General features: G+C 40.5%; 1 protein-coding gene across 4 annotated transcripts in view; it reads right to left on the reverse strand.

Moving 5' to 3' along the window:
• INPP4B (inositol polyphosphate-4-phosphatase type II B) overlaps positions 1-25,280 on the reverse strand; it is a 944,562-nt gene that overhangs the window by 623,358 nt on the left and 295,924 nt on the right. For all 4 annotated transcript variants that reach the window (XM_082244155.1, XM_082244154.1, XM_082244153.1 and 1 more), the window contains one exon: positions 14,150-14,266. In XM_082244155.1, the coding sequence (XP_082100281.1) occupies positions 14,150-14,266 (117 nt within the window). The remainder of the gene's footprint in view (positions 1-14,149; positions 14,267-25,280) is intronic.

Genomic DNA, 25,280 nt, shown 5'->3' on the forward strand with positions numbered 1-25,280 from the left:
ATCCTACACAAGCTGAACTATCAGTCACTGCGACACACTGATTTACGACAAAACCCTGCACAACCAGGTGCTGCTGCCTTTTAATATTAAGAAAAATATTATATCTTCATGATATGATCTATTCCCACTGAGAAAAAACAAGTTGCCAAGCTAGCTGTTTTTTCATAAAATTTGGAGAGAAAAAGATATGCATCACTCTTGTAAGAAAAATAATGTATTAGTTTTCTTTCATGTGAGTAACAGCTTAAAACTTACTTAAATCAACCAAATACAACTATTTAAATTAAACCCAAAATGGCTAAAAAAATATTCAGTAGATACTATAAGATTCTGGATCAAACCTTCCCTTCCCCGATAAGCCAACCAAAAGGACCACCAGAGGTCCCAGAAAACATTTTGACATAGAGAAAGTACACACACCCTAACACAGTACAGTACATGTTGACTGAGCAAATTATCGCCATGCACATGGGGGTCACCAAATTTCCAAAAGTCAAAATTTGCAGACGTTCCATAGGGAGCTTCAAAAACCTTGTCACAACATGGAGTGGAATATGTAAAATAAAATCAGGAAGACTAAATGCTTATTATCACTTTTTTGCCCAACACAGGTATCATCTAAAATGTATTTAAATAACAGTAGTAGTTTACAGCATCTCACATTTTTGTAAATATTTTATTATATCTTTTAACGATATGATGTTAAGATTTCTGTAAGACGTGGGATGCTTCCCAATGACCACAAATGTAAGAAATATTCTTCCCACTCACCATCATGCTAATGCACCATGAACTCTAGGTATAGTAAATATTAGCAGGGGTTCCCCGAAATCGGAAACTTATTTTAAAGGTTCCTCCTGCTACAAATGTTGAGAAAGGCTGGTATATACAGTATCTCACAAAAGTGAGTACACCCCTCACATTTTTGTAAATATTTTATTATATCTTTTCATGTGACAACACTGAAGAAATTACACTTTGCTACAATGTAAAGTAGTGAGTGTACAGCTTGTATAACAGTGTAAATTTGCTGTCCCCTCAAAATAACAACACACAGCCAATAATGTCTAAACGGTTGGCAACAAAAGTGAGTACACCCCAAAGTTAAAATGTCCAAATTGGGCCCAAAATGTCAATATTTTGTGTGGCCACCATTAATTTCCAGCACTGCCCTAACCCTTTTGGGCATAGAGTTCCCCAGAGCTTCACAAGTTGCCACTGGAGTCCTCTTCCACTCCTCCTCGACGACATCACAGAGCTGGTGGATGTTAGAGACCTTGCACTCCTCCACCTTCCATTTGAGGATGCCCCACGGATGCTCAATAGGGTTTAGGTCTGGAGACATACTTGGCCAGTCCATCACCTTTACACTCAGCTTCTTTAGTAAGGCAGTGGTCGCCTTGGAGAGGTGTTTGGGGTCCTTATTTTGGAATACTGCCCTGCGGCCCAGTCTCCAAAGGGAGGGGATCATGCTCTGCTTCAGTATGTCACAGTACATGTTGGCATTCATGGTTCCCTCAATGAACTGTAGCTCCCCAGTGTCGGCAGCACTCATGCAGCCTCAGACCATGACACTCCCACCACCATGCTTGACTGTAGGCAAGACAGACTTGTCTTTGTACTCCTCACCTGGTTGCCACCACACACGCTTGACACCATCTGAACTAAAGAAGTTTATCTTGGTCTCATCAGACCACAGGATATGGTTCCAGTATTCCATGTCCTTAGTCTGCTTGTGTTCAGCAAGCTGTTTTCTAAAGATGATACACAAGAAACCCACGCTGATCGGCTTGCGCTGAAACACACAGCCACAAGTGGCCATACCAGGGCTGCATTCGGGAGAAACAAACCCAGATCTTTTTTTCATTATTTGCTTTTGTTGTTTTGGCTTTTATTTGCACGAAACTGTGTATATATTTTTGCCCAATTGGGAATAAAAATATTTAAAGGATATCACACTATTTGGAGCTCCTTTTTTCTATATCTTTTTTGGCACGTGGGGAGAGGAGACAGAGGGAGATCCTACCACTTTATCCACCTGAAGCAAGCCAAAAAGACCTTTTAGCCTGGACGGCTATACAAGCCTGATTGGTCATGGTGCTATAAGGCACATATGACCCACAACGTCTGGTAAGTGATTGAATCTTACCTTTGTCACAGTGATACCACAAAGATTAGGATTATTACTGAGTGGACAGAGTAATCATCGCGCTGAGCACTTACACTTTTTGTCTGGAAGTTTGCACAAAGGACTCACTTTATAATATATATTTATTGGACTTTTTTGAACTTTGAAATTTTATATTTATTAATGGTATACGGAATATGATCTATTAATTTATTATTTTACACATTATATTTGTTATATATTAATTTTATGAAGTTTAGTATATTCACTCTTATTGCAATTATTTTAAAGCAAGCGCTATAGGTAGCCTTTTAGACTACTTACCTGCATACAATTTTAATTTCTATAGCAGCTGCTACGAACACACACAATATACTTATCCACCAAATTTTATTCACAAAAATATTTTTATTATATATTATTTATTTCACATATTTATAAATCAAACACGTGGCGCGGGGCATATACACTAGTATATTCCTTACACACGATGCACAAGAAAGCTCGCAGAGGCTTCCTTCTGGGACAACAGCCATGCAGACCAATTTGAAGCAGTGTGTGGCATATGGTCTGAGCCCTAACAGGCTGACCCCCCCCCCCCCTTTCCCTTCAACCTCTGCAGCAATGCTGGCAGCACCCATATGTCTATTTCTCAAAGACAACCTTTGGATATGACGGTGAGCACATGCACTCAACTCTTTTGGTCGACCATGACGGGGCCTGTTCTGAGTGAAACCTGTCCTGTGAAACCACTATATGGTCTTGGCCATCGTGCTGCAGCTCAGGTTTAGGGTCTTGGCAATCTTCTTATATCCTAGGCCATCTTTATGTAGAGCAACAATTCTTTTTTTCAGACCCGCAGAGAGTACTTTGCCATGAGGTGCCATTTTGAACTTCCAGTGACCAGTACAAGAGAGTGAGAGCGATAACACCAACTTTAACACACCTGCTCCCCTTTCACACCTAAGACCCTGTAACAGTAACGAATCACATGATACTGGGGAGGGAAGATGGCTAATTGGGCCCAATTTGGACAGTTTTACTTAGGGGGTACTCACTTTAGTTGCCAGCGGTTTAGACATTAATGGCTGTGTGTTGAAGTATTTTGAGGGGCCAGCAAATTTACACTGTTTTACAAGCTGTACACTCACTACTTTACATTGTAGCAAAGTGTCATTTCTTCAGTGTTGTCACATGAAAAGGTATAATAACATTTTAATTAAAATTCTTTATAAAAATGTGAGGGGTGTACTTACTTTGTGAGATACTGTAGTCTTAGATGTGGTGACTGCATTCATTTTTTTTCAAGGTTTTTTTCCTTTATATTCACCTAGTGATTCTGCCAGTAACACTTCCTGACCTAGGGTGACCAGGCTCACTCACTGTACTGTACCAGGACAAAAAAAAAAAAAAGGCCAGGACTACATAAAACCTCCTCCTCTTCTCCACAACATAATGTGGAAGGGTTCTGTACTCGATAGATTGGAACATTGTAATTCAATAGAATGCAGCACAGAGAACACAGAAAATGAATAGCGGGTAAGATGTTTGACAGGTTTTTCCTGTACACATCAATGTACAGATTACATAGTAAGCCAGATAAAAAGAAAAAAGAAACAAGCCAATCTAGTTCAATCAATAATGGGAAAAAAAGAACTATAAATGACGATGATCCAGAGAAAGACAAAAACCCATGGTCCTTTCTGCTCCAGCTGAGGAAATATCATTCCTGAGCCTCCAAAGCAATCAGATATTCCCTGGATCAACAATCCGTGGTGTATAAATTTGAATCTCCAATTATCCAAAATACAGTCCATAGTCATATCAAAAGGAAACAAAGAAAAAAAATGATGTTAGGGTTTCCATACCCATTAAAGAGGATTGTATGTTCACCCTTAAAGCAAGTCTGTGGCCTGGTATAGACATTCAAGTATTTACATAATGTTTGCTAGCAAAACCAAAAATGCATTTAAAATAAGCCCCAACTTACCTCTTTAGCAGCAGGCATCGTAGAAAAATGTAGCCTCAAATTTCACAGCACATGCACTGAAGTAGCTCAAGTCATTTACTCAGGTAATCCAGCTCCCCCTCTCAGTAGTCTTCCAGCTTTCTAATTTCAAATGTAAGTAGAAAGGAAGGCCTGCAGAGTAAACTGAGCTGCTGAGAGAGGTGGCTGAGAAGACTTCAGCACTTCTGATGTGAATTTCGAAGATGCTTTACTCCACAGTAGTTGTAGCTACATAGGTCAGTGTTTACTTGTTTTAAAGCTAATTTATGGATTGGTATGAATAGCTTAAGTTGTTACACATTTTATCAAATAGGTTTTGTGGCTTTCTGAAAACAATAGCTGGTAGTGTAGATTTCTCCATCCACAAAGTAACCATGGATGGGGGAATAGATTAAATCCCTTTTTTCAGCCTGCAGGCTGAACAGGATTAAATCAAGCAGTCTGTGGCCAGCTTCAGAGTTGTCCTCAAATTATGTAAAGCCAAATAAGGGGACAAACGTGAAACTATACTTAGTAAGCCTGTACAATTATGGTAATTTAAAAAGGAATTTTATTTTCATTATAAGCCCAATCTTGACACGTTAACTTTAAAGAATAAGCTCACCTTTTCCAGAAAATAGCCTATGTTGTCAAGGGTCTCAGTAGATATTCAAAATCTGTGCATTTATAAAATTTCTATTACTTTTATTGTTTTACCTGTAGGCCATTTGGGTCCCCTTATAGCAAAAAAAAAACTCCTAGCTAGCAACCCTCATGTTCTTCCTTGTTGCACAAAAACTGTTTTCATTCCTACAAAGTTCTAGCAACAAATCAGGATATGGGGGGGGTTGCTAACTAGGACCTTTTTTAGCCAGGCTTCTGAGGGAACCCAAATGGCCCACAGGTAAAAAAAAAAAATTAAAAAAGTATGGCCATTGCTTATTTTGGCCCCAGTTCTCCTATGGATCACAGGAGTGCAGTTCATTTTACAGTCCTGTGACCCATTTTTAGCCAACTGTCGGCTGACATCACTTAGCCAGTCCAGGCTGGGGAAAGATCCCATCTTTATAGCTGGGATACACCCAGATCCCTGGACCGGCAGCTGGCTCAGCCTCTCAGCTGCGCCGCTGGGAGACTGAGCCAACCGAGCCCCCCTTCCCCCACACACAGTGAGCGCTGGAGGGGCAGAGCAGAGAGCGGTGACTGACAGTCACCAGCTCTCTGATCAGAGTAGAGTGGAGAACTGAGTGATCAGCTTTGTTTGATCGCTCAGTTCTCCGTGCAGAGATAGGATCAATGCTGCATCCACCTTGGTGAGTATGAAGTGTTTTGTTAACCCCATACTCCTCTTTTAACGATCAGTTTACAAAGTTGTACAGAGTTTTAATGTCTGCTGGGCCCATGACTGCATAGGCTATTTTCTGTAAAAGATGAACTTGGCCTTTAATGCTTATTCTTGTTGTGTGGAAACAAACATGTAAATGTGTGCCTATTGCCTTGCATTAGATCATAAGGGCTGAATTATCTTTTATCATTACATTTGCCAGGAAAGAAAAGGTAGCTGAATTTTCTTGCACATTCAGTACACTTTGTTCAAAAATGACATCTCATAACAATGTTATAATTTCTGCAATGTTACTGTTATTACTAGTTACACATAATAAATAGTATAACACAGTGACAATGAACAACAGCTGCTAAATGTCAGGATTTTTCAATTTTAACAAAAAATATTCTTGTACAGATAAGAGTCATACGCTTCAGCGTATAAATGTAAATTTTTTTCAAAATACTCTAGTGGCATGACAGAATAGAATGGCTGCAGGTAATACCCCAATACTGCCCTATGTGGACAATACTTTTGAAGAATACATGACCTATCCCTTTGTGTTGTCCACAAATTAATCTCTGTTTTATCAGCACACTGGAGAAAAGCCATAAAGGAGAAGTACTGCCAAAGCTCATTTGGCTGTAATTCTCCTATGGAGTTTGTTCTGCACTGCTGTGACCCGTCTTCAGCAGACAGCAGGGTGATGCCCGCTGTCAGCTGATGTCACAGAGCCCATTTCAGGCAGTGAAAATATTGCGACCATATGGTCGGGATCCACCCAGATGCCTGGACCGGTATCTGGCTCAGCCTCTCAGTGAGCCACTCCCGTCCCCACCAGAGCTTAGCGCTCCAGTGAGCGGTGGAGGGGAGAGCAGAGAACCGGTGACTTATAGTGACCGGCTCTCGGTTCACAGAGCCCTGAGAACGGAGTGATCAGCGGTGTTTGCTCGGTTCTCAGCCTTAGAGTCGACGGGGGGAAGATGCAGCATTGGGGGAAAGATGTTGCATTACCACCTATGTAAATATGATTTCTCATAAAAAAGGGTAGCTCTACTTTTGTGGAAAAAAAAATATATAGCAAGTAAAAAAAAAAATAATATACCATATACAATTGCTACACAAGCCATATTGTAAATTAAAATATCACTAAAGGCAAAACTTTTTTTTTTTTTTTAAGTTTTGGATAGAGTAAGGAGTGACCCCTGTTGGGTTTTTATTGCTGTCTGTGCCCCCGTTAAAGAGAGCCACCCTCTCTAGCTGTCCTGTTTACCATTACCTTTGAAAGTGAAAGTAAAAAAATGTCCCAAATTTTGGGTTGTCCCCAGAAAAGTATGAGGGGGGAAATCCAATTCCAATAGGGACACTAGTTCTGGTGACCCGAGTGACCCCCAAGGGATTTCTCTCACTTCCTGTTTGGCTATGGGACATAGATGGAGAAAACAAATCTGACAGGGGTTATAACCCTCCCTTGCTGTAGCCAAAAAAGTTTTGTCTATAGTTCTGCTTTAATGATATTAAAAGTTACCTTTCCTTTTCAATCTGCAGCCAGTTCAATATTCTGTAAAATGCAATGCAATATGGCAACCTGGAGGCGTTCTGTATACAGATGGTGTACAGAATGCCCCCAGAAATGTCATCTTCTGCTTGTGTGATTGACACACCGATTTCCCTAGTATTCTGAACAAAAATGTAAGACAACTTTTTATTACCTCTTACAATAGGAAATGCAATTTTGTTGAGTTACTCCCCAATGGTTAAATACTTTTAAGGTGATGCAGACCCTGCAACTTTTTTTATAAGAACACTGAGAACGCTCTGGCTGATTATAATGAACCAGACCCTCCCTATCATATGTAATGTGCAAAGGACATGTTGAAGAAAATGTTTATTTCTTCAAAACCACAAAAGATAGGAATCTGCCAACAAGTTTTTTTTAAAAATCCCTGAAATGTAAAATTGATCACACAGGGGGAATTTTTTTTTTCTCAACAAAAGTGCAATCACAAACATTTTGTATAACTAAGTGGATACCATACTGTAATGCGAGACAATCCATTATATGTCCAAAGGCCACCAAACTAAAAAAGATATACGAAAAAGCACATAATGTACTCAAGATGCTACAGGAAGAAAATTTTTATATTCACGTAAATTTGACAATGCAAGCTAACAAAATAAAAGGGATAAAGCAGGCAACTCCCTTAATGCCCGATTCCAAGCACATGTTTGTTTAGTCCAGTGTCAAGTATTTTCTGAATCACGACCAGTAGAATCATTGGTAGTATTTCCTGAATCACTACCAGTTCAGAAAACAGAGAAAAGTAAAAAGTCAATAACACTGTACTTGTGCTGGGTCCGAGATCCCATATTCTAAATGAATGAGTCAGCGTGACAGCCAGGCTAATTCAATTTTAAGAAATTTCACAGACAATGTCTCCTTGTCTGTGTTGGAACATGGAGGACAAGAAGCCTCCAAATTTTCTCATGACCGGTTTCCTTTAAACCACAGCTCATCCTGCAAATCAGCCTATAAAACATTCAACCAGTTAGAACATATGACCAACTTGACAAGCTGATAGTTATGTTAAGTAGTATAAAGGCAGTAGACAGATATGTGCCTGAAATATATTAGGAATAATAAAGCCCACTTGCATTGCTGTCACAAGTAAAACATCAGCAGCGGGCTTGCTGAGCACAGAAGAGCTACAGTTAATGAAATTCTGTTTTATGCAATAGTCAGAGTTAATTGACCAGTAGACAGATTTTACCTTTTTGCATGGCTTTTAATTGGCAAAGTCAGATTTGCTCTTCATCATGAATTTTATTTTATGACAACCATTTTCCAACAAAGACAAGGGCATAACTATGCTGTCTGTGATACTGCTGGCTCTACATCGAAGGATGTTGACAGCCTTATAGAAATGTCAATGAGAAGAGGTGGGCTGGAGGAGCATCCTATTAGTATATGAATGGTCCTATGATCTCTTTGGTCTACGACCACTGTTCAGTATAAAAACTTAAAACGTTTCTCTATAATATTAGTTCTATTGAATAATTATTTGCTACAATTGCAGGCAATTACTAATGTTAAATATAAAAATGTATATTTTAACATGAAGATGAAGCTTACATCAGAGAGAGTTAAAATACACAGTTAACATGTACCGAAGAACACTTTTTAAGTAATGCCTTAAGGAACACATACCAGGAGATTCCATTATCCAGTAAATGCATAATGTAGTCAGGATAGAAAGAGCAGTACTTGCAGTTTAAAAGCATATTAGGCTTCCAAATGACCCTCAGAGCCAGCCATATGCTAAATCTTTCCGCTAGACAGCAGCTCTACTTTAGTCCCTCTCTACCATTTACATTTAACGAGAAAAGAAAAAGAAAAAGAAAACAAGGGAGTGACAACTTTGTAAAAGAGATGTAGCACATTCAGAAAAGTAAACGATTATGGCTCTCTATTATTATTACTTCTTATAATTTGCATATTCTTCTGTACTTTATGTAAAGAGCCTTATTCTTATACCTTAGAGTAGTAGAAAGCCATTTTTTGCTTAAAGCACAAGTCCAGCTTTTTGCTTTTTTTTTCATGGCGAAGGGAAAGATTAGAACCCTGTCATGTTTTTACTGTTCCATTAGGTGAGGTGAGTGAGGAGAAATCTCTCTAATGGAAAAAGCACGACAGAGGTCCACAGGTCAAACTCAATCCAAAACTAAAGAAAAAAAAAAAAAAAAAAGTTTTGGCTGGACATAGGTTTCAAGCCATGGTTGTAAAAAAGAAGGATTTGAACCTTGTTTGGGTGTTTATTGCTTCCTATCTACATATTGTGGAGATTCTATGTTAAATCTGGTACTACCGTCACCAAAGGGAACAGTGACAGAGATTCAAACATTTATCCATGTGATCAAAAAATAACTGGGCCCAATTATAAAAACTTATTTATTTGGCAACACGATAGAATTGTGCCAGTGGACTAGATTATTGAAATAATCCAACAAAGCCCATGAATACATTTTTGTTATATATATATATATATATATATATATATATATGCACACAGTGCCTTGTGAAAGTATTCAGCCCCCTTGAACTTTGCAACCTTTTGCCACATTTCAGGCTTCAAACATAAAGATATAAAACTGTAATTTTTTGTGAAGAATCCACAACAAGTGGGACACAATCATGAAGTGGAACGAAATTTATTGGATATTTCAAACTTTGTTAACAAATAAAAAACTGAAAAATTGGGCGTGCAAAATGATTCAGCCCCTTTACTTTCAGTGCAGCAAACTCTCTCCAGAAGTTCAGTGAGGATCTCTGAATGATCCAATGTTGACCTAAATGACTAATAAAGATAAATAGAATCCACCTGTGTGTAATCAAGTCTCCGTATAAATGCACCTGCACTGTGATAGTCTCAGAGGTCCGTTTAAAGCGCAGAGAGCATCATGAAGAACAAGGAACACACCAGGCAGGTCCGAGATACTGTTGTGGAGAAGTTTAAAGCCGGATTTGGATACAAAAAGATTTCCCAAGCTTTAAACATCCCAAGGAGCACTGTGCAAGCGATAATATTGAAATGGAAGGAGTATCAGACCACTGCAAATCTACGAAGACCTGGCCGTCCCTCTAAACTTTCAGCTCATACAAGGAGAAGACTGATAAGAGATGCAGCCAAGAGGCCCATGATCACTCTGGATGAACTGCAGAGATCTACAGCTGAGGTGGGAGACTCTGTCCATAGGACAACAATCAGTCGTATACTGCACAAATCTGGCCTTTATGGAAGAGTGGCAAGAAGAAAGCCATTTCTTAAAGATATCCATAAAAAGTGTCGTTTAAAGTTTGCTACAAGCTACCTGGGAGACACACCAAACATGTGGAAGAAGGTGCTCTGGTCAGATGAAACTAAAATCGAACTTTTTGGCAACAATGCAAAACGTTATGTTTGGCGTAAAAGCAACACAGCTCATCACCCTGAACACACCATCCCCACTGTCAAACATGGTGGTGGCAGCATCATGGTTTGGGCCTGCTTTTCTTCAGCAGGGACAGGGAAGATGGTTAAAATTGATGGGAAGATGGATGGAGCCAAATACAGGACCATTCTGGAAGAAAACCTGATGGAGTCTGCAAAAGACCTGAGACTGGGACGGAGATTTGTCTTCCAACAAGACAATGATCCAAAACATAAAGCAAAATCGACAATGGAATGGTTCACAAATAAACATATCCAGGTGTTAGAATGTCCAAGTCAAAGTCCAGACCTGAATCCAATCGAGAATCTGTGGAAAGAACTGAAAACTGCTGTTCACAAACGCTCTCCATCCAACCTCACTGAGCTTGAGCTGTTTTGCAAGGAGGAATGGGAAAAAATTTCCGTCTCTCGATGTGCAAAACTGATAGAGACATACCCCAAGCGACTTACAGCTGTAACCGCAGCAAAAGGTGGCGCTACAAAGTATTAACTTAAGGGGGCTGAATAATTTTGCACGCCCAATTTTTCAGTTTTTTACTTGTTAAAAAAGTTTGAAATATCCAATAAATTTTGTTCCACTTCATGATTGTGTCCCACTTGTTGTTGATTCTTCACAAAAAATTACAGTTTTATATCTTTATGTTTGAAGCCTGAAATGTGGCAAAAGGTCGCAAAGTTCAAGGGGGCCGAATACTTTCGCAAGGCACTTTATGTATATATATATATATATATATATATATACTGTATATTCAGTGCACTTTAATTCTTACCAACCGTGTACAATTACTCACTAGTTGCTACCTTTTATTTGCCAATTATAAAAGTCTCTTCTGTCCCACACATACAAAGCTAAGGTCTCCAACAGAGAACATGCACAGAAGGACTAAAACATGTTATTAAACAGCACTTTACCAGCCTACTTTGCAGAACACAACAGAAACACTTAAAATAACTGCTAAATATAAAAATAGATTCCATGACCATACCGAAGTTTTGATAATATTCAGTGTAAAAGTTCCAGCCCAGTTTACTAACAATAAATATACTAAACTTAACCCACATTAAACAAAAAGATTTATACCCCACTTGCTTGCAAGTACTTTCACGCATGTTGACAGAGCTGAGATCTGTGCGCTGATTCACTTGGAAAGCCGTCGCTACTGATCACATTCTAAGAGTGCAAGAGTGATTGACCTGGCATGCACTTCTCATACCAACTTACACTAATGTGTAGGCTTATACTCATCACTGCTTGGCTCATGACAAACTGGTCTGTAAACAGGAAAACAAGACTAAGTTCTTCACTGAAGCATCTCAACATTCTTCTGACACCTGCTCAATTCTATCTAAGGCATTAAGGAATAGCGAAGAAATACTGCCTGAAATGTTGGCAGTGGCACGTGTACAGTGATTTATCTGTAAAAATCATTCACCTGACTATGTACTAAAATGTCCTATAATTGCCTTTTTCATTTTCACTTCTAAGCAATTTATTTTATACACCAACGATGAACAATTCTAAGTTTGCTGAACCGCTTAAACATGTTCGAGGAGCCCCTGGAGTCCATCCACCTCTGGTTGAGCAGTTCTGTTGAGTCTTTAACATATGAAATGGATGTGAATAAATGCTCCACGTCCATCAAACAAAAGTCATGACTAGGAACTACAAGCTACCCCACCTACCTTCAGAAAAGTCCTTACATTACAACCTGTGTCAAAACATATTCCCTTGTATGTTTTAGGAAGGATTACACCAATTCCAATCACCGTTTCACCCAAAGACCTTTTTGATCAATTCTATCATTTAAAGTGTATCTAAATCCAAAAAAAATCCTATTTAGTTGAATGGGTTAGAGGCCCTATGAAGTTTTAAGTTCTGTCTCGTAGGTTCGCTCTTTCTATTTGTCCTGGTAACCACAGTTAAAGGGACTGAAAGTGAGGGAAAATACAAAATTTAGCTGTCAGCTCAAACAGAAATCAAGGGCGAATCTTCCAATGGGTACACTTGTTCCAGTGACAACTATTTAAGATGGGAATTTGCTCACTTTGGGGTAATTTACTCTTGCTTTTGTTGTGCCTACAGAACAGAAAGCAAAGAGATAGATAAGCTTTTAGGAAGCAAACAGTGCCAACTACCTGTCTTGTGTTATGCTTCAATAGGCTCCTTGAATGTCATACCTAACCAAATTAGTTGTGCAAGAAAGGTGAACATTTTCTTTAGTTGAACATGTTTCTTTGGACAAACAGTCAAAACAGAGGGCAATGGACATTAACGTACAGGCAAACATGACATATCCTTCTCTACAGCCTGGTGGACCACTTGGTCTTATTCTACTCTTCACTTTATACAGTGTGCAATTCCTGCATGATTACAGACTGCACTGTATTTAGTGGACAAACAATATTAGTCTAGCTACCTGTGCCTGCAGTACACTAATTCTAATTTTATTTTAATAGTCCTTAAAAAAAAAAAAAAATGGAAATGTATTTGCCAAGTCTTTGAAGACTTAAGAGATCAAAGTCAGGTTAATGGAAATCAATTATTAAAAGATTGATATAATAGAGTTCATAAGGGAGTTAGCCTAATATACTGCTGAAAAACTCAAAGCAAAGACACATAAAGACATTTCGGAATGCAGAGTACAAACTTGGGCAGGGAGTAAAATGATTGAAGAAAATAAATGCCCATTATTATACAACTCACAAACCGTTAACTCTAACTTTCATTCCTCTACTTCTCTCTCAAAGTTCTGTCAACGGGTCCTATTTGGTGTTTCATTGGAAAGTCACTTTTAATCAGTACATTAAACCCAACTAAACAGCATCCTAATGCACTCACAAATTACCCGCTCAGCATGTTTACACGGACCCTTTGAAATTTCAAACGCCTTACAAGAACTATGTGTTAATATGCATATTTTCATTTTCTCTTAGGACGAAACATAAAAGGTATATAAAAAAAATAAAACAAAACTAGCAAAGACATAGGGTATAAAGTGGCCAATTTTTACACAGTGACTGCACAGAATGCAGATCAGTGAGGGAAATATTATACACCAAGCGTTCCTGTTACTGAATTTACTCATTAAAAACAAAACCATTGATAGATCATGGTGTAGATATTGGAAGAAATATGTAAGACAAAACTTTCCAGACTGCTAGCCAAAGATTCATGTTCGAGTGCTGTGATCTTCGTTAACGTTTTTCTAACATTGATAGAACAGGTGACCAGATTGTTGCGAAGAGGCCAATTTGTACAAGACATATTTTTTTTGTAAGGTTATTTGTAGTGTTTAAAATAATCCATCTGTTCTCATTCTGGGGCTGAAGAAATCACAAGATTCACTCCACTGAGATTTAAAGACGGCGGCAGTTAACCCCTCTCCTGCCAAAGCAAGTCTTGAAATGCATGCCTCAAGTCAAGTCAAAAGCAAAAAGGGCTCAGTTTATAAAAAATTAATGCAGAGCATACAATTTTAAAGAGCAGCTGCTTGGCCGTTGTGGCCTCTGAGCTGAGACCAAAACAGCATTTACCCAGCTTGAAAACAGCCACTTATCACTTTAGTGTGTAATTAAGGAGCTGACCAAATAGAAAATTGCACATCCAGAACACTTACCCTGTCCATAGCTAGCTTTAATGTCATCCTAGAGAGCTCTGAAGTGCAAGGAGGCAGGCAAGGTAGTGAAGAAAAGAAAAAACGTGCCACAGGGATACTCACGGTTTCTTGAGACTTATCCTTGACATCATACACCGATAGCTTAATTTTAGTCTCTTCGTAGATGGGATACTCCGAAGGAAACGTCACACCAGTCAGAAACAGTGGATCTCTTGTTCCCTGTATAGCACAAGCAGACAGTCTGAGCTCAATGAGGTGGCAGCTGCTGGCAGCAGAGAAAGCAACTGACAGACAAGCAGGCAGACAAGAGTAAAAAAGAAAAAGATATCGATTTCAAAGAATACTTTCAGTTCCATCCAGAGTCTGATGTCGCCACCAGCCTCTTTTGGAGTATCATTCCAGCATACTGAAAGAAAAGAATCTGGAAAACACAACAGACTAGCATCGATAAGTAAAAAAAAACGATCTGTCATCATCTATCAGTAGTGGTCCTAGTGTGCAGCAATAAACAGTTTATTTCCTAGGCCGGTCTGTTGTGTTTCCTTAGGGCCAGCTGTCACAGTGCTTTGTGTCTCTTTTGAGGGGACGTGTGCTGTAATTTGTACTAACAGCCAGAAACTATTCTGAATTAACCACTGCAACCAAGGCAGCTGTAATGAGGGCAGCATTTGGGGATTTAATTCACAAAGTGAAGCATCCAGCTGACAATGATATCTATTTCTACAAACCCTGTTTGCTGTCAGGTTCACACACAGATTTAGACTTTGTTCTTGACAGTTGCCTTTTATCCATTCACTCAATTTTATAACACCCAGTTGACCTAAATATCATATGAGAACATCTGTTTTAAAATACTGCTAATAATGTCTTTCTACTCGTCTGGATACAAAATTCACCTAAACACCAGCGGTATTTTTAGCACCGACAAGAAATTTGTCTGATGAGCTTTTTTTTTTTTTTTTGGAATGGCGGTAAGGCTTAACTGCCATAATTTTCCCTGATGATAAGATCCAACACATTGATCTTTAGAGCTGTACCTAGGTCAGTTGAAAGCAAACCTCTACTTTTTTTCATTCAAAGCAATAGTTTTTTCCAAGTGGCAAAGTAGTAGGTTTTCTGGACAGCACATCTCCTCCAAAGCTTACGTACTTACCTCCTAGCACCTAGACACTACCACACAAGGTAGCACAAGTATAGCACAAGGTAGAAATACCTTTTTTCACAATAGGGGTAGCGCAGTTTTTATCCACCTGCACTACCCCACAACCACATTTCCAGAATGTATCCACCACAAAATTGCCTTGGCACTTTTGGGTTGAAGCCTACACAGTAGAGATCGTCCGATACCGTTTTCATAGCCGATACAGATACCGATATTTTGGTCATTGCATATCGGTATCGATATATATATTTTTTTTACTTGACAGGTACTCTTTTGGAGGGATCTGGTGGTCTAAAAGACCCCAAACCCCTCCTCTGCACTCAAAAAAGCATTCAGATGCCAAGTTTGGCTGTTTTGAATGCTGTCATTTTTTTAAATATCCTGGAAGTGATGTCATGACATCACTGCCAAGTTTTTGCATGGAGACCCGATCAGAGCCGAATGCGGCTTTGATCGGGCCTTCGGCAGCCATGCAGGCTGGTTGCCCGGGTCTCCCGGTGGGACGGGAGACCTGGCGAGCTGGGGAAGGTAGCGGGAGGGAAGGGGACATCCCCTCCCGCTCCTCGTAATGACAGCTGAGTGGCTTCTCAGCCGCATCGGTTGTCATTACAAGACAGCCGATCGTCGGCTAAAGACGCCGGTACCGGGGTGATGCCTCTAGTTGCAGGCATCACTCTGGTACAAGCACTTTCTGAAATATCGGTAATATCTGCCCCCTTGGTGGCCGATTCCGATATATTGGGGAAAGTGCATATAGGCTTTGCTGATAATCGGTCGATCCCTATTACACAGGACAAAAGACCCTCCTCTTGCTCCATGTGATGATACACAGGACTGGAAAGAGAAAATAACACATATTCCAACCCCACCCCCATTAAGAAGTATTAGATTCTTTCCAGGTGTCCTGCTGGTAAACAGAATATGGGTAGTGATGGAAATAGGTGTTAGCACTGGGGAGGGGGGGGGGGGTTCCTGAATGAGTAAAGTTCAGGCTCACTATTAGGCGTACCTATACACCTTTTCTGGAGAACACAGCATATACCCAGATAGCGAGCATAATTGTCACAAATTCATGACAGTGTTGAATTGTAAGTCTTATTAACTTGCTGCTCATTTTCAGTGGCAATTTGTACACTTGCAGATCACTTGAAGCCCAGGTTCTAGTTGACACGCTTCCAATTTGTAGCAAATTTGCGAGGCAAGTCTCAAGCAAGAGCAAAAATTGCAGTGGTGAGTCTACAGCATGAAAATTCAGCCGCAGTGACCCCTGTGGTGGGATGACTATTGCACAACATAACTGAACCAGATCTTGAAGCTGACTTGCAGAATGTTTGCAAAGAAAGTTGTGGACTTGCTGCAATTGTGCAACAAACGTGAAGCCTGTCAAGTCTAGCAATAGCTTAGCATGTCATTTTGAAACTTGCAGCACAATTGCTTGCTATCTGGGTACAAGATTGTTAAGGGAAATTTCCCATGTAACCTTACTGTTGGTTAAATAATGCTTATTCCATGGTTGGTTGGTGTTTTATTATTGTTACACAGTAGGACTGCATACCACATGCTTGCAGACGTATGGGACTTAGACCTAGGTTTTAAAACAAAAAAAATAATTAGACAGGTCCTGCTTGTAGCCTGGTAGGTCATCATACTGGGATTTGTGCACTTTTGAATGCCTCTGCAAACTAAGTTGCCCAGTAGTATGCACCTGTGTGGACCTGGTTTTTTTTTTTTAGTACTGCAGTCAATTTGAAGTTGTAAAGTTGATGATGTACCCTATATTATGTTTATTTTGTCTTAGCCTTAAAGAGGTGCATTGAAATAAAAGGGAACTTAAAAGAATCACTGTGTAGTAAGTTCAGTGTGTGTGCATAATAAAAAGGGTTGGGGTGTGTAATTTAGAAGGGAGGCAGGGGCGTAGCTACAGGGGTTGCAATTGCAACCGGGCCCAATGCTCCAGGGGGCTCGTGCAGCTCCCCTGTACACCTGGAGAGGGCGGTGGGGGCAGCATGTAGAGAAATCACTGTCCTCCTTTTATCTACTGTAGCTGCAGGAGGAAAATGGAGGGGATTGGTTCCTCTGTTTGCTGCCCCCGCCACTCTTCCTATTCAGTTCACTTGTGTTCTGCTGTCTCTGGGCCCAGTGTGCTCCCCTGGTCCCCCCCCCCATACTGTGCTCTCTTCTCTCTCCTGCCAGCTGCTGCAAGGGATGTGTCACAATAGAGAACCAGGAAGGGGTCGGTAGATATGTAATTTAGCAGCTCCTTCCTTTTCTGAATGGACAGAGTCATAGTCAGTGACATTGTAAAAAAAATAAAATAAAATGATAAAAAATACAATTAAAATACCAAAAATAAAATCTACTGACACTATTGGGTGAACTTCCAGGATCTCAAAGGTCACACTTGCGACAGGTCCCTGGCATTCCTTCACCATGGAGAGTCTCCAGGATGGCAGGAAGGGGGCCCAGTGAAGAACTTGTGAAAGGGTCCCTCTGCGGGACCATAATAAAGGGCCTCGCAATGAGAGTAAAGGACCCCGGGATCAGTGGGAAGAGCCCCAGGCTTGAAGGGAAGGGCCCCGGCCAGGGGTCCAGGGGGCCCTTCATGGTTTCTTGCACCAGGGCCCTGAAGGTTCTAGTTACGCCTCTGAAGGGAGGTGAGCAGACAACATCAACCACATTTATTTACCCTATAATATGTGCGTACAAAGGGGCAGCCATATTTGCTTAGTACACTAACACATGAAATTTTAAAATGAAAAAAACGTATCCCTTTTTTTTCCAAAAATAATCCATATACATCCACTATATAAAGACTCTGTAATCTACTTTTCATGAAATACTGTGTTTTTATGCCTCTGTGTACTGTTCTCTGATCTCCCAAACCTCTTCTTTTCCCTTCTGCACTCATGCTCACTGCTTTACACACACTACAAATTCTATAGTCCATGGTCCAACTTGGGATCAATCGAGGGTGGCTATATTTCTACATACAGTGGGGCCATGGAAAATGAATATAGCTACCCTCTGATGAAGTCCAGATTAGACATAACACGTAAAGCAGAGTGCAGCCCTTGGTGACATCATCACATGAGTGTGTGGGAAGACCGGTTCACAGGAGAAAGCTTGCTGCAGAGATTGGTGAACAATAGGCATATTTTGTCTGATTGAGATAAAGCGCCAACACAGAGCGTGAAACAGTGAGTTCTATGTGCTCTTTCTGTTTAATTGCTGAGGTTTTCTGATCACTTGAGGCATCTGATGTGGATATACGATGTTATTAAATAATCCATCCCAAAATAACTAATCTTATCCCACTATAGTGTGTACTTGACTTAATTAAGAGGGCTAAACGTCATTTCTGTCTGCTGATTCGTTCCTCTGCTATCAGCATGAATCACTTCTGACCAGTTTTCTTGACACCAAGAGAAAAAAGGTGACATGGGAGAGAGCTCCAGCTGATTGTCAGCCTCAGCTCTGTGCCTGTGTGCTGTTCAAAGGGGTGTGTCTCTTCCCTTCAATCAGCTCTCAGAGCTCTTCCACTGAGCTCTACAGAGTGTAACTTCAGCTCTATGCCCCCTTTTGCTGCTCAGACAAGCTTTATAAATTTGGCACTTGTGAACCGATGTAGAGAAAATAAGCCCGCAGATAAACAGGTACAACTGTACCTGTAGGAGGATTTGTTTCATTTATGTGTATCATCTGGGGCAAGTCACTTCACTGGGTATATGGAAGGGTTTACAACCACTTTTAAGTGATATTGAGAGGTTCATGCTGTAGGTGGGCATACTACATATCCTGAAAGTCTGAAATTGCTCAATAGTGAGATAAGTGCCATCAATTTAAAGTGATAACAGGCCCCATAATTTCCAGGATGTGGTAAAAGGCATGGTGTGGATATATGTTATATTGGCATTTAAAGCGGTATTAGACCTCAGAATCATTCAGAGATCTGCGATATTGGGTGAGTATACTACAGTTACCAGGAAAGGCATGTGTGGACACTGTGTGTAGTATTTAAGCACAAATTGCACAGGGGTATTATTTAAAATAAGTTTGTGTATATTTGGAATTTTACCTGGTTTATGTACTATTTTGGAAACAGTGAGCACTATGTGTTTTTTTTTTTTTCTGCTTAACGGCTCAGGTATTCTGGATCGTTGGGAGAGCAGTGGAGATGAATATGTGACAAATAAAAAGAAGAGTATTGATTTGGATATATTTATATGAATAAAGCTGTATCAGAATTCACATGATCTAGAGGTCTATTTTAAAGGGTGAGCACAATTCCAATAGTTTGGGTGAATGTCTTCATGTAAGCAAGATAACAAGCAAGGTGACACAAGATTACAGATTGTAGTAGAAGGGATATATACGGTATTTTTTTAAAGAGCACTATTGTATATACAAATAGTGTGGGATTTTATATTTATGCTGCACAGATTATAAAATTTGCTAATTCGCCATTTTTAAGGCGTTTTTCATCTCAAATTAACCTTTACTTTTTTTTTTTAAATCCACCCACGCCACAACATTTATATTTGGTTTTACTTTTGGATAGAATTGGAAAGAGCTAAAGCAAAAGGATAACAAGGGTTTTTTTTCTGTTTAGGTCTACTGCAGCACTTTTCTCTCTAAAAATACATATATATATATGTATATATATATATATATATTCATATACAGCATGGAAAGATTATAGTCTATGTTGTGTTTTTATTGCTATCTGTGTCCCTGTTGGGGTGAAATGGGCAGTTTAAAATACCCTCTCCCAGTTGGACATACTAGGTAAAGCTCCAAGAGGGGTATCTGTCCACAAATACGTACAAACGACTGTTGGACTCTCTTCTTCAAGATGCATCTAGACTGCCATGCACATTAAAATATCAAGGGAAGCAAGCCTGATGCTCCTATAAACAATCAGATGTAAACCACGGTGGTTTTGGCATCAGTCCCTGGCACTTTCCAACTGGGAAAAGAGCCAGGAGCAGTTGCACAGAACACCTGTGGAATTATACCACTTGGTTGGCCTGGAATTTCCCAGGAAGATCTGGAGTCCATGGCTTGGCTAAGAGAAGTGTCAGCCAGCTTTTCCTGCTTGCTTGCATTGCGATTCTCTTCCCCCTCCTCCCTAAAGTCTTAGACACAACTGTACATCCTGCTCTTAAAGGATTACTGGATAAGGCAGTGCAATCAGCAATGATGATGTACGCAGGTCACTAACTCTATGGACATCATCTTTTGTATTTTGCACACCACAGATGCTTTTTTGAACTAGTCATGGTATATGCAATTAAACAAACGTTTGTATGCTCCTTAAATCTGAAATATTTTATAATAGATTAACCACTTTACCACCGAAGGGTTTTGCTGTCTTACGTCCAGGCCACTTTTTGCGATTCGGCACTGTGCGACTTTAACTGACAATTGCGCGGTCATGCGATGCCGTACCCAAACAAAATTTATGTCCTTTTTTTCCCACAAACAGAGCTTTCTTTTGGTGGTATTTGATCACCTGTGCGATTTTTACTTTTTGCGCTATAAACAAAAAAAGAGCGTACATTTTGAAAAAATAACAATATTTTTCACGTTTTTTTATATGAAATTCCCCCCCAAAAAAATGTAAAAATCAAAATTTTTTTAAATTTTTGGCCAATTTGTTTTCTGCTATATATTTTTGGTAAAAAAAAAAAAAATCGCAATATGTGTATTTTGATTGCTTTGCGCAAAAGTTATTGCGTTTACTATGTAAGGGAAAGATTTCTGTCATTTTTGGTGTTTTTTTTTTTAACGAGTAATGGCGGCGATCTGCGATTTTTTTTTTTGCGGGACTGCGACATTGCGGCGGACAGATCGGACCCTTGACTGACATTTTTGACACTTTTGGGGGTACCAGTGACATTTCTACAGTAATCAGTGCTATAAATATGCACTGTTACTGTAAAAATGACACTGGTAGGGAATGGGGTTAATTTTATTGGAGAGGGAGGGGTTAATGTATGCCTGGTGCTTACTGATGTGTGTAAGGGGAGGTGACTGAGTGACACAGGGGCAGATCGCATGTTCAGCTATGCTGAACCCTGCAATCTGTCACGATTTGTCACTTAGGAGATCCGCCTGCTTTGTTTACACAAGCAGGCGGATCTCCAGACTCGATTCCCCGACGATCGGGGAAGAGCGGCGGTGATCACCGCTGCTCCTCCCCTGGCCCGACTCCCGCTGTGACTGAAAACAGCGGGAGCAAACCTCCGGCGGCGCGCGCGCGTCCCCGAGAAGGGGGAGTGTCTGCCGACGTAGGTCTACGTCGTCAGACCTACAAGAGCCACTTTGCCGCAGTAGAGCTCTAGTGAGCAGACGGAAAGTGGTTAACATCATTGATTGATACAGGATTGTATTTATAGGTGAGAAAATGATGAGCATTATGTAGATATACTTCTGTTGAGTGGGAGCAGGGCCACTGATAAGGCAGTACAGCCAGCCCTCCTGTACTGGGCCTGAGCAGTTCAAAAGGGGGGCCGGCTGTACTGCCTTATTACAGCCACCAATCTTCTTCTGCCTCCCCCTGCAGTGCTGCCAGCTTCTCTTCCTCCTTCTCCCTCTAGCTGCACTGCAGGAGGATTGGTCCTAGAACATGCGCCCCTTCCATCTCCTGTCCGGGGGCCCCTCGTTTGCCCCTTTTCCCTGAAGCAGTTCCGGTTTCTGTCCTCTCCCACCCGCAGCTACTGCAGACACAAAGGGAGATGTTTCAGGGTAGAGAGTGGGAAAAGGGGCTGGTATATACAGTATGTAATTTGCTGGCCCCTTCCTTTCCTGAAAGAACACAGTGAGCGATCTGTACGAACCACTCCTGTGTACATTCACCACTGAAGCATAGCAAAATGCGTGTACTATGCTTCAGTTTGTGAATGAGCAGGAGGCTTCAGAGCTTTTCCTATTCATTATTCTGTGTTTTTGAAGCTGCAAAGAAATTAACTGATAAATCTATGTACTCAAGTCTCTTTCAGCTGGGAGGGGGGGGGGGGCCCGTCAGGTAGGCTGTACGGGGCTCCATGATTTCTAATCGCAACCCTGGGAGCTATATTGATTGATTTCTCCAAAAGGGGGCAAGGCAGGTGCTTAAAGCGGAACTTCACTTTCTCAATCAACGTTGACTATATTTAATCCTTATGCTGCTAGCATTAGTAAATAAATAGGAAAGTGTATCATATTGGCTTGTTTTACGCTAGGTTCACACCGATGCATTTCTGTGGGCTGCATTTACGATGGCAAATGAATAGGCTGCTGTGCCTGCAGTTCTGAAAAAAAAAGATATCTTTTCAAAAATGCAGCCGCTGCAAAAAAAACATGCAATTTCCCGGTGGTTCCTGCACCCACACTGCAGGGTTAACATGAGTGGGGGTGCCATTCAGAATGAATGGCAGGCCCATGCATTTCCAGTGTGTTTTCACTGTGGCTGGTTGCGGGTGTGGGAATTGCTGTGATTCCCACACCCGCAGCCATAAGCAGAAGTGTGAACCAAGCCTTAAACCTTTTTTTCACATTTCCTAAATTACTTTCTGCTTTCCATGCTAAGGCAAAGGATATCATCCACCCCAGGAGTCTTCAGGAGAGGAAGAGGGGTTTTCTCAGCTAAGCACACCCTCCTGCATGCATGCCTGAGCTAAGGGCTGATGGATTCTAGGAAGTAAATGCGACATGAATCATCTGCCCTTACGCAAGATGGCCAAAGCTATTTCTCAACAAAATTAAGCATAGAGACATAAATGGTTGGGTGAGTTTGCTATGAATATTAAAAATAAATGAAATATTGTTTTCGGTTTGTGGTTCTCAGATGCAGTGTAGTTCCCCTTTAAGACTACTTTATAGATCTGCACTTCAAATGCATGAAGCCCATTAGGCAATCAAATATAACTAAAGGCAAAACTTGTTTTTTTTATAGCTTTGGATAGAATGGACAGGGATTAGAACACTAGTCAGTTTCCAGGCTACTTTCACACTGTGCAGTTTTTGAAGCGACTTTGCATTAAAGGTGCAAGAAAAGCTGAAAAAAACGCATCCCTTTAAAGTTCATGTATGTCTTCACACTAGTCTGTTGCGGTGTAAAAAATCATGCTTGGCGCATTTTTGGTGCGTATTTGGTCAAAAAAATGCACCAAAAACGCACCTTCCCATTGAAATGAATTGAAAGCGCATCAAAAATGCACCTGTGTTCCATTTCAGATGCGGTTTTTGAGTCAGGTCCTGTACAAAATGCACCGCAAACATGATGAAATCGTGGCAAAAATGCCTATGCGTTTTTACCGCATTTTTGCTACAGATCAGTGTGAAAGTAGCCTTATTAAGGTTTCCTCATTTGGGAGATTCACCCTCTCGTTTTGTCCTGTATTACCTTTACTTTCCAAAATTAATATAAAAGAAAAGCCTCAATTCCAAACTAATATAAAGAATACAATTTGATCCAGTTATGTAATCATAAAAATAATTTTTGTCTTTTTATACAGTACTAGTGTAGACTGGTCCCAAGGCTAGTGTTGTTCAGACTGTTGTCTTGTTAATAAAGTTTACAAAGTATTGACTTGTGAATTATGGGAGATGTAGTTCTGGGAGGAGCAAGGACCACAGACTGCCCGTGTGATTGGACTCTTCTCCCAGGGAGCAGTGTGATTCGAGGAGCCTGCTGGGAGTGTCTTTATAAAGGGGGGCAGGACCAACCATTGCTCTCTTATGTCAAGGACAGCGCGCTGTGAGGTGGGATAGAGCTGCTGCGGAACGCAGAAGGGTAGGCCGGAGGCCTAGCAGAGGACACCGGAGTCAGAGTGAGCGCTGTAAGGATATCGGTAGTGTGACCGAGTGGAAAGACGCCCTGAGAGGCCGTGAGTGTCGCAACAGAGAGCGGGACGTTGCTGGAATATATTGAGGAACAGAGTCCATCCCATTGGGTGAGAGAAATCCAATTTAAAGTGATTACTACACTTCTAGACCGAGCAGGGAGGGACTGTAGAACTATTCTAGCAGAAGGCCATAGTAAATCTATCGATTGCCACAGGACACTGTAGCTCCGCATAGTGTGTGGTAGATCAGAAGGCCTTGCCCCTCTTTCTCAGTACCAGATTGATTGCCAACTGTGGAGTACAGAAAGCTATATTCTCCCTTTTCTGTTTGGATGAATCACTTAGAAACATAGAAAAGTGACGGCAGAAAACGACAGAGTAGTCCATCGAGTTGGCCTTTTTTTTTTTTTCTTTTTTGTATTTTTTTTTTCTTACTTTATTGTCTGAGTATAGATCTATGTTTGTCCCAGGCATTTTTGAAGCCACCTACTATTGACTGTCTCACTAGATCTGCTGGCAGTCTATTCCAAACATCAACTATCCTTTCAGTAAAATAATACTTTCTAGTTTTGAACTCTTCTCCAGTTAGTTTGAGGTCATCTCCCTGTGTTCTTGATTTGGGATTCATATTGAAAAAAACCGCCCTCCTGAACCTTATTCAACCCCTTGATGTAAATAATAAAGGTTTCAATTACGTCTCCCCTTTCCCTTCTTTCCTCCAAACTGTACATATTAAGTAGCTCTTATATTTTATCCCCCAAACCTTTCACCATTTTTGTTACTAATCTCTGGACTTCTTTTTTTTATTAATATCATTCTGTAAGAAAGGTCTCCAGAACTGAACACGGTATTCTAAAAGATGTCTCAGTAAAGATCTTTATAGGGGAATCAGAACCTCCTTCCTCCAGCTGGTGACCCCTCTAGTGATGCATCCTAGAATTCTATTTGCTTTTCCTATTGCCTGGTTACACTGCTTTGCTCATTTTGCAATCATCTGAAATAAGTTCCCCCAAATCTTTTTCCTCTGTAGTGCTGGCCAACACTGTACCCCCAATGTTGTACTCTCTCATGGGATTCTTTTTCCCTAGGTTCATTATTTTATATTTAGAAACATTGAACTGCAGTCTACACTGCTTTCACCAATCTTCTAATGCCAAATCATGTTTCATGTTACAGACTCCTCCAGGGATATTCAGCCCTATTACACACCTTTGTGTCATTAGCAATGATACATACCTTACCC

This window comes from Pelophylax lessonae, assembly GCF_965119305.1.
Source record: "Pelophylax lessonae genome assembly, chromosome: 1".
NCBI classification, from domain to species: Eukaryota; Metazoa; Chordata; class Amphibia; order Anura; family Ranidae; genus Pelophylax; species Pelophylax lessonae.